We start from the raw sequence: 13,229 nt of genomic DNA on the forward strand, positions 1-13,229 counted from the left end.
TCATTTGAATCACATGCAATTACTGTAACCCACCCTGTTAAAATCCACTGAGTGGTCATTTATCTCCTCCAGGTAAACTGGGAAACTTCTTGGAGGAGTTGGATGTGGTACTATCAAACTTTCCTGAGGATGGTACTTCTCTGGTACTGCTTGGGGACTTCAACATCCACCTAAATAAACCCCTAGGCTGCTGACTTCAACTGCTTGCCTAATTTGATCTCAAACAATCATCTACTACAGCGACTCACAAATCAAGCAACCAACTGGACCTAAGCTACACTCGCTGTTGCTCCATGTTGCTCCACTGTACACCTCAGACCACTTCCTCATAACTGCTAATCTCACAAATACTCCTGATGTGGCACATACTCCACCGCAGGAGTGGAGCTTTTGACACAATTAATCACCAGATTCTTCTGTCCACCCTTAGAAAGATGGGCATCTCTGGAACCGCACTCCTGTGGTTTAAGTCCTTCCTCTCAGAAAGATCCTTCAGGGTGTCTTGGAGGGTTGAAGTGTCTAAGTCACAACTTCTTGCTACTGGGGTTACTCAAGGCTCAGTACTTGGACTACTTCTCTTCTCCATCTACATGAAGTCATTAGGATATGTCATTCAGAAGCATGGCTTTTCCTATCACTGCTATGCTGATGACACTCAACTCTACTTCTCATTCCATCCAGATGATCCGATGGTAGCTGCTCGCATTGCAGTCTGTCTAAGTGACATTTCTAGCTGGATGAATGACCTTACTAAAACATAACTGCTGGCGTTTCCAGCTAACCCATCGTTTAATCCCAACTACTCTATACAACTGGGTTCATCAACCATAACTCCTTCCAGGACAGCCAGAAACCTAGGAATTGTGATGGATCAATCCCGAACAGCGATCCGGTCCTGCAGATTTGCCTTATACAACATTAGAAAGATTAGACCCATCCTGTCAGAGCAAGCCACCCAACTTCTTGTCTAAGCTCTTGTTCTCTCCAGACTGGACTATTGTAATGCTCTCCTGGCGGGCCTTCCTGCATGTACTACAACTGATCCAGAATGCAACATCGAGGGTTGTCTTCAATGAGCCAAAAAAAGCTCATGTTACTCCTCTCCTCATCAGGTTACACTGGCTACCAGTAACTGCTTGCATCAAATTCAAGGTAGTGATGCTTGCCTTCAAGACGACCACTAGCATGGCACCGATATACCTAAACTCACTGGTTCAAACGTATGCGCCCTCCACGCCTTATGGTGCCATCCCAATGAGGTTCAAAATCATTCTCACTGACCTTTTCATGGACTGTGTCCAGCTGGTGGCATGACCTCCCAGTCTCAATTCGAACAACCAAGTCTTTACTCTTTTAAAAAAAACATCTAAAGACTCATCTTTTTTGCCAGCACTTGACCAACTAATATTAGCACTTACCTTAATCATTTCTTGTCTATCCTACTCTTTGGAGAGAGAAAAAAAAAACATAGCTATGGGTTCTGTGCTAGACTAACTGAGACTTGTCATGGCAATTGTATACTGTTGTTGGTCCGATTTTTTCTATTGTTCTCATTTCTAAATGGCTTTGAATAAAAGCGTCTGCTAAATTATTAAATAAACTGTATATGATGATATCACTTTGAACAAGAACACATAGGCTACAGCTGCTTTTAAATCGTGTTTTAATTGTTTTTTAAATATATATTTAGCTTTTAACTTTGTGTTTTCAAGATGAGAGAACTGCGCTATTGCCATCCTATCAATCTCACTGCGTTTTCAAGGTGAGAAAAAGAACGCCCACCACTACGGACAGAGGCACGTCATTCTTTCATTTTCTCCTTCTGAAACTTCCAATAATAAAACCGCTCGGCTTCCCGCTCTGTCACCTGCTGAAGGGAATGCAAATGAAGTAGGGTAATTTCTTTCTATCTTTCTTTTTTTATTTGGAGAACAATATATAGCCAGAGTCTTGCCATCCTAGTAGTCATAACATTTGTTCTGCGCTCTACAGCTGTCAATACAAAACCACAATGAGAACTTTTTTGCATTTTCTGTGGATTATCATATCTTCGTCCATATTTGTAGAATCTTTTATTCGGGAAAAGGAGAGAAGAGACATTCATCAAACAATTAAATTTCTGCATGAACTGGTAAGTCTTACATCAATATATTAATTCATATTTGTTAGATTTATTAGAGGAAAGTTGCTGGATTAACAATATAAAACAAGGTATCACGAACTCGAAAACAATTTTACATAATCTAGGGTTTTATCTATATATTAGAAATATAGCTTTGTTCATCGTTCATTCATTTTATTACCCGAATGTTAATTCATACAACTTGAACGTTAACATGTTAACAATGTTTTAGTAGCCTATAAATATTAAGATGAATATATATATTTATAATGAGTTTACCTTAGTGTTACCTTTTGATCAAAATATTGTTCATTACACTAATTGTTTAATGTTAACAAAAGCCTGGCAGTATAATAAGTCTGAATGCAGGATATTTAATGGCTGAAAATCGTAAACATCTTTTCTTCTTCTTCCCAAAGGGTCATAAAGCATGTCCACGTGATGTTGAAAATGCGATGTCCGATCGGTTCACAAGTCTTCCCGATAAGGTAGGCAACAATATAAAAACACAAGACAGAAATGTTAGATCCAGATCGATCTAAAACTCCGCAGGGAACAGCATCAAGTGCAGCTGCCCGCTTTCAAGTGATTTAAAAGAACTTGATTTGCTGTTTCTGGTGTCGTTCAGCTGTCAGTTTTAGACATATTTAGGACTGTTGTTGTTATACATCCTGTAAGTTTGACAATGGATGTTTTCTCTCTTCTCACGTGGACAGAAAGAAGAAATATCTCAGGCATTGAACATAGCATATAACTCTACCTTTGAGCTCTTCAAGAAGAACAGAAGCCACTGCCACTGGAATAACAATTCATTCCAAGAACTAATGGAACATCTCCACCGACAAGCTCAATTAAACTTCGTAAGTCAGAAGTTGGACTGAGTCAACATTTACTTTGATTATTTACAATGTTATAACGTTAAGCGTTATTGTTAATATCTAGGTCCCGGTGGTGATGAGCTCTGAACTTGAGAAGCTGGTCGAAAACTTCAAAAAGCTCGATCAGTTTCTTACACAGCAGGTGAGAAACTCAGCAAACGAGACCGAAAAAATAACACAAATATAAAAATGTGTTTATACCTTCATAATTCCAGTCTGCATCATTTAACTGTGACTTTTCTTTCCGACAGAATTTCAGCTGCTGCGCGTGGGAAAGTGTGCGCCAGGACATGCTGATCGTTATGGACCACTTCAGAAGAATGACTAGAAGAATGACTAGAAGAAAGACTGGATAAAAATGACGAGAAGAAGATCAACTTAATACATTGCGTACCGTAAATTAAATGTTAATTTATTAATACGCTTATTTTGTTTTATTTTTTAAATATTTATTTATGTAGCCTAGGCTATTTATTTATTTATCTGCACTGTTAATTTTCCAATTGAGTCGATATGGTAAAATGAATCAATGAATTTTCCATAATATGTTATAATCTAAACTGGCTTTAACGGCTCTGGAGTTGTTATTTATAGCCTAAACATATTTATTAAGCAGAACTATAGACTACACTAAAATATTTACAATAAGCGAACAAACTTTATTGTTCTGTAGGCTACATTTCACTGTTTATTCTGGAATGTGCTGTTATTATGAATGAATGTTTCGTTTGCATGTTGTTTGTAACACAGTGGAGGTCTAAATGTCTTTGTCACAAATGTATGGACAATTTCTCACTTCACCAATGTTCACAAAAAAATAAATTATACTTATGTACACTGTCTCTTAAATCGGTCATTATGTCGTTCAATATGTCTAGCTGTCACAACTTTTAAATATTTTTCAGGTTGACTACATTTGGAAAGAATTCGGTATAGACATATTACTGGGGAAAAATGTAACATGAACATTTTCAGTCATTTTGAGGGAAAATAAAAAAAAAGTTAATTTAACAAATATGCACATAGCCCTATCTATATTAGAAAAAAATGGTTCCTAACAAAACATTAATCAGGGCACACACAAAAAAACTAATAAGAAGACTAAGAAAATTATAATTTATCATTTATTGTTGCTCCAGTATTGTTTACATTACTTTGGGCTCTGACCTCACACACAATTCAACAGAAAAGATCAAGGCAACAGCTGTGGTCGAAAGAAATCAAACACAGGTATCGATGAGTGAACAATGAAACCCGGAGCCCACTCACACGCAAAGGTTTTCTCCCGTAACTTTCTATTATTCCTTCACTTTTAAAAGACATAATATCGTGAACAAAACGTCTACTATAAGCACTTTCTGCGCTGTTACTTTTGTTCCGTGTCTCAAACTGCGATCATCATTACACCTCCTGTAATCTATTTCATTACATGCGGCTCGTTAGAAAAGGCATCTTTACCAAACTTGCCACCTACAGGCAAAGAGGTGCAACATCTTAAAAGTGCTTTCAAGTTCCCGTTGATAGAAATCACGCGTGAGGAGGATGTAGATTGGTTAAAGATGATTTTTCTATGCTGAAAAATTAAGGATTCAAACAAACAATTCTAACAATAAAACAATTCATCAACTTCGCAGCCAGTAATAACGAACCAGAGAAAACCACAGAGGTGAGAATATGTATTTAAAACACCTACACTGCACTTGAAGAACCAAGTTAGATTTTATACAACCTATATGTAAGTGCAAGAAGTATTGTTGTAATGTTAACCTTTATCTTTATTTGTTTTAAATTTGCACTCCTACTGATTGTTTTATCAATTTATATTTTCATAGATTTTTCTTGTAGTTGTTATACAAGTTCACCAGTGTCATTTAGATGCAAGCTGGCCATTCGCTGATTGAACACTGTTTTCGAAATTACTGTTTTCTGTTAATAAGTGTTTTTTTAGCTACTCCTGTTCCAAACACTGCTTTATAAATGGCTTAACCTGTTTTTTTTTTTTTTTTTAAATAATATATTCTGTTCTAAGCAAATGCTATAAAATATTTTAACAACAACAATAGGCCTAATAATAATAATAATAATAATAATAATAGTTATTATTGTAGCTGTATTATTTCTATTATGCGTATTGTTGTTGTTAAAATATTTTAATAATAGTTATTATTATTATTATTATTAATATTATTATTACTAATATTATTTTACATTTAGAATACCCTTTTATCCAAATTTGCACGCCTACTGATTGTTTTATCAATTATTTATATTTTTATAGATTTTTCTTGTCGTTGTACTACAAGTTCATCAGTGTCATTTAGATGCAAGCTGGTCATTCGCTGATTGAACACTGTTTTCGAAATTACTGTTTTCTGTCAATAAGTGTTTTTTTTTAGCTACTCCTGTTCCAAACACTGCTTTATAAATGGCTTAACCTGGGTTATTTTTTTTAAAATAATATATTCTGTTCTAAGCAAATACTAGCTATAAAATATTTTAACAACAACAATAGGCCTAATAATAATAATAATAATAATAATAATAGTTATTATTATAGCCGTAGTATTACTATTAAGCGCATTGTTGTTGTTAATAATAGTTATTATTATTATTATTATTATTATTATTAATACTAATATTATTTTACATTAAGCAGACCCTTTTATCCAAAGCGACTTATAATGCATTCAGGTTATACTTTTTTTTTTCTTTTTTCCTCCAGTCGTCTATGTGTTATAATGTAAAAACAAATATAGAAAGATAAGCTTGAAAGCAAAATATTTGTTTAAACTGACGGTTAATGCTAGCATATTTTCTCTTGAGTAGTGACAAAAGATGAGAAATTGCATTTCATTGCGCCAAGAGAAAGTGCGGTGAAATCCCATGAGAGCGATTGTAGGAGGTTGCGTCATCACGTGGCGTTTACAAAGCGTAAGGCATTACGTCTCAAACAGAAAGTGTTTTTCTGAACACATCCCGCAGGTATAAACCCCTTCTCGTTTGGAAACGTCAGCGACCTTGAAATACTTTGGAATCAGGTAATTATTTTGAGAAATTGCTTTCTTTTGGGATTGCTGTAACTTATGTTGAAGATGTTAATAGCATTCATTCGTGTTTTAGACGAAAGTTTGTGTGCTAGTGTCAAGTGAGCTAAAGACGATTAAAGATTAAATATAAATATGTATGCTTTTCACTTCTTTTCTAAGTACAAAATCTATTGGTTTTAAAAGTGTTTTTATTATTCATATAACAGACCAGATGAGATATGTTGTATAGTAGTCTATGGACATTAACTACAGCTAAAAAGTGAAAGTAAGCCGCGTTTTCCCTTTCCATATACTCCCGAATAAAGTCCAGCAAACTCCACCATGTCCCTGCATCATTCCCTCGAGCGACACAGTAGAAAGCTAGTGCACGTATACAAAGATGAAACAAACTCAAATGTGGACATATATTTGTGTGATATTTGTAACTCTGCTGAGTCAATGCTCCGCTTGCAGATGGCTCGGCAGATACAGGATGGTGAACGCCGATTCTCTGACACTGATTGAGAAAATGGTAAGTAGTCTACGCTTTAAAAGCTTCATGATTTATTTGTGAATGTTCATCAGAAGACATTAGATCTCTGCGCAATACAACCACAGCCCTTTTCTACAAGGTCCTTAAAGCTCTCGACTATGTCTTGTTTTTGTCTTAGTAATGTAGTTGTTAATTAAAACCTTACAGAATGATTCACGACTATCTGGAAAACTGCACTAAACGTGTTTTAACATATTGAGGAATGCCGTCAGTTTAATCTGATTAGTTTAGCATTTATACAGTAATTTTTATTATTATTATTATTATTATTATTATTATTATATGCATATGGATGAACAGCTATGAAACATATCAGAAATTACAAGTTGTACTCTGTCTTACAGGGTGGACATCCAGGGACTGTTAAGGTGCGATTTCCAGGACACCTGTACAACTTGATTGGAGATGCTAAGGTTTGTAAACTTTTCTCTGTGATTGAATACAGAGGGCAAACATTTAATTCCATAAATAAAACATATGCTATCAAAATAAATGGGGAAAGTTAAATATGGTTTTCATGAAGTGAAAATCTTACAAAACGTGAATACAAGACAACAGTGTTCATATGGGACCAGTTACCTACATACACAGCATTATATCTGTTACAGGTGGAGGACCAGGTGAGGTTTCTTGTCTTGAACTTAGATCAGATCATCAACCTCATGGATTCCAAAGAACACATGAATCCAGAGCAATGGAAACTAGTGGAATATTTCCTAAAAGACCTGCACAGGCAGTCATCTGAGCTCAAAGAATGTGTAAGTCTTGTCTGAAAGTGTTTGTGCTTAGGAGAAAATAATATCAGAATTCCATATGAATTGCGTATAATCCTATAATTTTATGAAAGTGACATGACATTCAGCCAAGTATGGTGACCCATACTCAATATTTTTCTCTTAACCCATCCAAAGTGCACACACACAGCATTGAACACACACCCAGAGCAGTGGGCAGCCATTTATTTTGCGGCTCTGTGGAGCAATTTTGGAGTTCGGTGCCTTGCTCAAGGGCACCTAAATCATGGTATTACCGGCCCGAGACTCCAACCCAAAACCCTACGGTTAGGAGCATAGACTGTATAAAAACATGGACGTAGTCTCCGTCACCCCTAGACTCCTGAAGTGTGTTTTTGAAGCCTAAAGGGGGCAGAGCGGGCAGTCGCCATCTTGGCAGCACTTCACCGTGCGACTCTCCCTTACAATCAAAAATGGGATCAAAGGCGGGAGCTAGTTGCTGAAGCCACGACCACCTAGCTCGAGGACAGTGTCAGCAGCGGCAAACCACCTGTCACTCAAGCGACCAGTCCCTTAATTATGCAGAACTTTTTAAGTCTTAATATAATTTAAACGGATGAGTTATAAAACAAAATTCATCCCCTCACAGTTGTCATGAAGGACAAAAACTATTTAGACCAAAAAATTTGTTTGCACCAGCCTGTAAACGTTTTTATCTGCTGTAAATTTTGGCATTTTAACATGGGGAGTCTATGAGACTGACTCTCTTTTGAAGCCAGCCTCAAGCGGCCAGTCGATGAATTGCAGTTTTAGTAACTTCCTTATTGGCCTTATGAGAGAGAGCGGTAGGTTGGCACTCGGTTAGGAATTAAACTCAGGCGGCAAGGAAGTCGACCGGAAGTTGAAGTCGGCCGGGTGCCGCCATCTTGTAGCAGAACTTCACTTGCGTTAGCATCCCATTGACTCCCATTCATTTTGGCGTCGCTTTGACAGCGAATAACTTTACATCTGAGGCGTTTAAAGACTCCGTTTGTCCATTATTTATTTCTAAAGATACACGACAAAGTATAAAGGGCTCCATTACCTTCTATGTTACATTATGGCCACGTAGAAACAGTTTTTGTAAAAATAGGCTAACGATTGCGTCATAACCACTCGACTTTCTGTCGCATTACCGTACAGACAGGGGGAGAAGCTCGCAGGCAATTAACTTAATATGGCGTACTGGGGTTACATTTTAAAATACTATACAAAATAATTAATCCGAATACTTACTCCTGCTCACTCACGACAAAAAACTCCCCGCTCAAGCTCGCCGTCTCTGCAAGATTAACGATGGCAGTTTGCACGAACAGCTACTAGAAGATTTACATCTGTCAGACAGGTTGCTGACGTCGTCAAGCTTCGTTTGAGTCTGCGCGTCAGAAATGGAAGAGTTAAAAAACGCTAAAAATGGGCTTCACTTGTCTCAATTGAGTTCCAATGGGGTCGCTGTGTCCATTTCTTTTACTGTCTATGGTTAAACTCTCTAACCACTAGGCCACGACTTCCTACATTTATTAAAAGCATTGTCATAATAGTAAAAGACCATGAATTTAGATTGAATGATTCCTCTTTTAACCTCAAAACTGTTATATGACATTAATCATAAAAATATTGATGTTCAGATGAAAGGGCTAAATTTATGTTATTTTCCCGCATTGTTTATATTTTGTTTGCTTTTTATCAGGTGGCCCAATACCAAAAGCCGTCACATATGGAGTCATATGAGAAAAAGATAACAAGGCACTTCAGGACTTTAAAGAAGAGTTTAAAGAAAAAAGTAAGTTTGATTGTATAATATTATATCACAGCTTATTCCATTGTTTGTATGTGATTTTATATTTTTCAATTAGTTGACTGATTTCTGTCATCAGCTTTATTGTTTTTAGTGCCTTTATGAAGCATATTGTAGTTGTGATTCTGCAATGTTAATGTTACTTAGTAAAGAGTAAAGGAAATTATTTTCTTCCATATAAAATGAAAAGTCAGTGATATACAGCTAAAGATGTTTCTCTTGTGTTTAAGAAATATAGTTCTCACGCATGGGAGCAGATCCGGAGAGCGGTGAAAACCCACATTCAGAGGATGGAGATCATCGCAAACAATGCAAACAAGTCCCTGGCAAGAGTTTAACAGACAACCAATGACAGAAAAAGACCTAATGACAGAAAAAATGTATGACTAGTGGCACATTCCATAGGATAAAAAAATCCTGCAAACAATGCCTTACATAAAAAAAAACTGAAGAAAAAGAAAAAAAATGTTACAAATGTATTTGTGTATTCAGATGTCTGTATTTATTTGCAAAGAATGAAACCTAGAATGTAAATTAGAGTAGCTTATTTTGACTAATAGGCAGTGCTTTAATACAGTGTTTACCTTATGTGTTTCCTTTGAAAACTTGAAGTTATCAGATCAAACAAGCTAATTATGTTTCTTACAAATACATGTGAAAACTTTTCTATCTGGTTTACGTGAGAATAAGCCTCTTTGCCTAAACTATACTCAGATATTTTGCTAGCTAAATGTAAAAATATGCTATGTATTTCAGATCATATGTATTAACTGTCAGTCAGCCGGCATGTTGTGTTGCACAGGCATGTTGGCTATATTTCAGAATTGTTTTAAGTATACTTAAATATATTTATATATCTTTGTTCACATTTTTATATTCCAGTATATTTATTGTTTTCATATTTAATGTTATTTATTTGCTCTAATTGTCATTAACATTTTGTACTTTCAAAATAAAAGAAATAAAAAAACTATATTTGGATCTAAGGTGTTAACATTGTTTACTAAGTGCATTGAACTTCCACACACCAGTACAGTTTACAATTCATTTTATGGGTCTTCAGAGATTGTTCTTTGTGAAGAGTAAAAAGTGTTTTATTATTCATTAATTTTTTTCTCATGTAATGTAAATGCTTCACTATAATGATCATCACAAATTAGCTCTTTTCGAAGGGGGGCGCCAAAGTCATAAAGCTTTCTTCTGTGAGACAAATTATATTTGCTGGGGGAAAAGTCTTTGTTGTTGTCAGTCAAAAATATCTTAAACTTTTTTTTTTTTGTGTTCCACAAAATAAATAAAGTCATAGATGTTTTAATGAACTTTCAATTCAAGCTTTCAATTCTATCTTTCTTAACAATCCATATATTTGAGGTTTAATCACTTACATTTTCGCAAAAAAAAAAAAAAAAACTTTATTCTAATATTATAGTGGGTTTGGATGTCCGCCATAATACCGTGAGAGATGCTGCGTTATTTTTGTGCCACAATCCTGAGCGAGTAATTGTACGTTTGAACACGGAATCGTTTTTTCTTTGCTCAAACGAATTATTTTTTCGCGATTGTTAATTTCTGTTCAAAATATAATGTAATGTGCTTGCAAAATATAGTTCTCTGTGCTCAAAAAGCCAATCAGAATCGAGGTCCAGAATGAACTGTTGTATATTCCCTGAAAACAGCAGTTGTCATTAGCGATTCAGAATAAACCCAGGTCATGGTATTTGAGGCCGGAGCTTCTTTCGTGTCTCTTGCTGCACATGTTGTGGAGAATAGTCTTCGATGTCTTGCAAAATTATGCTTAGGAGGCAGAGCTCCAGAAGTCAAATTAAGAATTAAGAATTTCACTTTTTTTCTTCTGTATGTAGTCAGTTTGGCCTTGAGGGCTTCAAAAAAAGCACTCAGCTCACATATGAGGTAGCTAAACTAACTTTCACAAACAAGCAAAGTATAACTTCTTCTGTTTTCTTCTGTTTTCTTTCATCACTGCATAACTGACCATGTAACTGCCTTTGTTAGATGCTAAATAGTATTTTGTATGATTTAGTTTGGCCTAAGTGTGTTTATTTTCATGCGCTCTCTAGTTCCTGTTTAAGCATGTGATTTAGTGGCTGCCCCCCCCCCACCTCCAGGATTTATGCCTATGACTATGTGCAGCATCAAACTGAGGAAAGACTGAACCGAGATTGCGAAAAGAAGTTGGAGGAGGAAGCGTCATGGTTTTGGGGTAGTGTTCTGCAGCATGAGTTTCTCAGAGCTACATGGCACACCATAGCAGTAGGCCTATAAGAAATGTCCAGCCCCTTTGACAGCTGTAACTCTCCAAAATATGTTGTAAGTTTAAATTCTAACTGACCCTCTGGTGTCACATGGACTACTTTGATGATGTTTTTCTCACCTTTCTGGTCATGGACAGTATACCCTACACACAGCTTCAATGGAGGGACTGAGAGCTCTCGGACTAAATCAAAAATATCTTAAACTGTGTTCTGAAGATAAACGAGTCTCACGAGTTTGGAACGACATGAGAGTGAGTTATTAATAACATAATTTTGATTTTTGGGTGAACTATCCATTTAAGACCAAGTGAAATGTATAACAAACTGCTCGACAGGCCCAGCAGCATATAGATGACTGTGTGTGCACTTTGGATTGGGTTAAATGCAGAGCACGAATGGGTCGCCATACTTGGCTGTATGTCACGTCACTTTCACTTTCGTCATAAAGATCTGTAGGCCTAACGTTTTTTTTTATTTATTTTTTTTTTTTATGCCGTCTACATAAAGTAGCTCTATATTGCATCTAAAATGTGATAAAGGAGTGAACAGGATTTACTTGAAAGCTTAAAAAAACTATAAAGAGAAACACTGTGTTAAAATATGTATACAAATATCATACAAATATATATATATTTTTTTTTTTTGTGCATATTCGCTGTCCATTGGTTCACATTTCCAACTATTTGAGTAAAATATTAAGGGTCGATTTTCGCGTTGGTCTGAACAAAAACAGCAGAATTAAGGGCTTAAAGGTTAAAAAGTGGTGTTTGTCCTATTGGTAGCAGCGCTGCGCTCATAAACGCCACTTTATCAGGCCTTTCATGGAGTCAGAATGAAATGAAAATAACTTTTCTGAACGTTTCTGTAGACAATTGTTTCCTCTCAGATATACATTTATATAACACCCTTGCTGCTGCTCATATTTATTTCCTTTTGTTATTTAATCGTCACGTTCACGATTCAACAGTGCAATCTTTATTTTCGTCATTTTACTATTTGACTCATACAACAGGCTCAACTATAACTGCCCTATAGGTTAGGCAGTTCCATAATGATGCATTTAAAGGAAAATTATCAGTCTCAGTTCCATAATGATGCACATAATGATACCCCTTTGTTTATTTATTTTTTCCAGATATAGGCTATACTCAGCAGCAGAGGCTAAATGAATACAATAGCTAATTTCAGGGAATTGTACTTCATACGTGAACAGTGGCGAAGACGGAATATTCCGCCATTAATGATGACGGTGTGGGTATTATTAATATAGTGCATAGTCATTATTAGTTATGAGTGGAACACAGCCTGCCACACGCGCTGAATCGACAGAACTGAGTTCATAGAGCGCGAGGACCTGGGTTTATACGCTCGTGTGGTCTGTGAGCGTGGGAAGGTGAACTGTGCATGCGGTGAGGCGCTAGGAGTTTTGAAACGCTTATGATGTTAGCTGGAGGATAACCTCGAATGGGTGCTTCGCTTTCCAACTGTCTGAAAACAAAGGTTTGTTCTCATAAATTTTTTTGAAAGAAAAAAAAGCAATCGTTCATTCATAGAAAGAACTGGGACTTGCCCGGCAACGTAGCCTATTTCGAGTTGGGAGTGAAAAGTGAAATGCTACTGGGGCGCACGTAGCCTAATAGCCTACCACCCTGCGGTCTTTCTGATAATGATGACATATCCTGACCAATATTTAATCAATGTAATGAAAATATCTTAATTTGTACTTTAGAGTCATTACATAATTTAGTCATACAGGCGAGAGCGCTGTACTATCTTCCCCCATTTGTTTGATTATGAACTTTTTAT

General features: G+C 36.1%; 1 protein-coding gene and 1 long non-coding RNA gene across 20 annotated transcripts in view; one reads left to right on the forward strand and one right to left on the reverse strand.

Moving 5' to 3' along the window:
- The window catches only part of LOC127946782 (uncharacterized), a 60,384-nt gene extending 50,450 nt beyond the window's left edge, over window positions 1–9,934 (reverse strand). For both annotated transcript variants that reach the window (XR_008151169.1, XR_008151164.1), the window contains exon 1: window positions 9,803–9,934. This is a non-coding gene — a long non-coding RNA (uncharacterized LOC127946782). The remainder of the gene's footprint in view (window positions 1–9,802) is intronic.
- Window positions 1–10,131, forward strand: part of ifnphi1 (interferon phi 1) — a 63,131-nt gene extending 53,000 nt beyond the window's left edge. For 6 of the 18 annotated variants that reach the window (XM_052543464.1, XM_052543455.1, XM_052543367.1 and 3 more), the window contains 4 exons: window positions 6,924–6,992; window positions 7,188–7,337; window positions 9,043–9,135; window positions 9,381–10,131. In XM_052543464.1, the coding sequence (XP_052399424.1) occupies window positions 6,924–6,992; window positions 7,188–7,337; window positions 9,043–9,135; window positions 9,381–9,488 (420 nt within the window). In that variant the 3' untranslated portion in view covers window positions 9,489–10,131. Of the gene's footprint in view, window positions 1–5,906; window positions 6,039–6,078; window positions 6,559–6,923; window positions 6,993–7,187; window positions 7,338–9,042; window positions 9,136–9,380 lie in introns of those variants that run through there. The other 12 variants (XM_052543506.1, XM_052543515.1, XM_052543524.1 and 9 more) reach the window with 4 other exon arrangements.
- The last annotated feature ends 3,098 nt before the right edge of the window (window positions 10,132–13,229 follow it).

The sequence above is a fragment of the Carassius gibelio genome, chromosome A3 (genome assembly GCF_023724105.1).
Source record: "Carassius gibelio isolate Cgi1373 ecotype wild population from Czech Republic chromosome A3, carGib1.2-hapl.c, whole genome shotgun sequence".
Classification (NCBI taxonomy): domain Eukaryota; kingdom Metazoa; phylum Chordata; class Actinopteri; order Cypriniformes; family Cyprinidae; genus Carassius; species Carassius gibelio.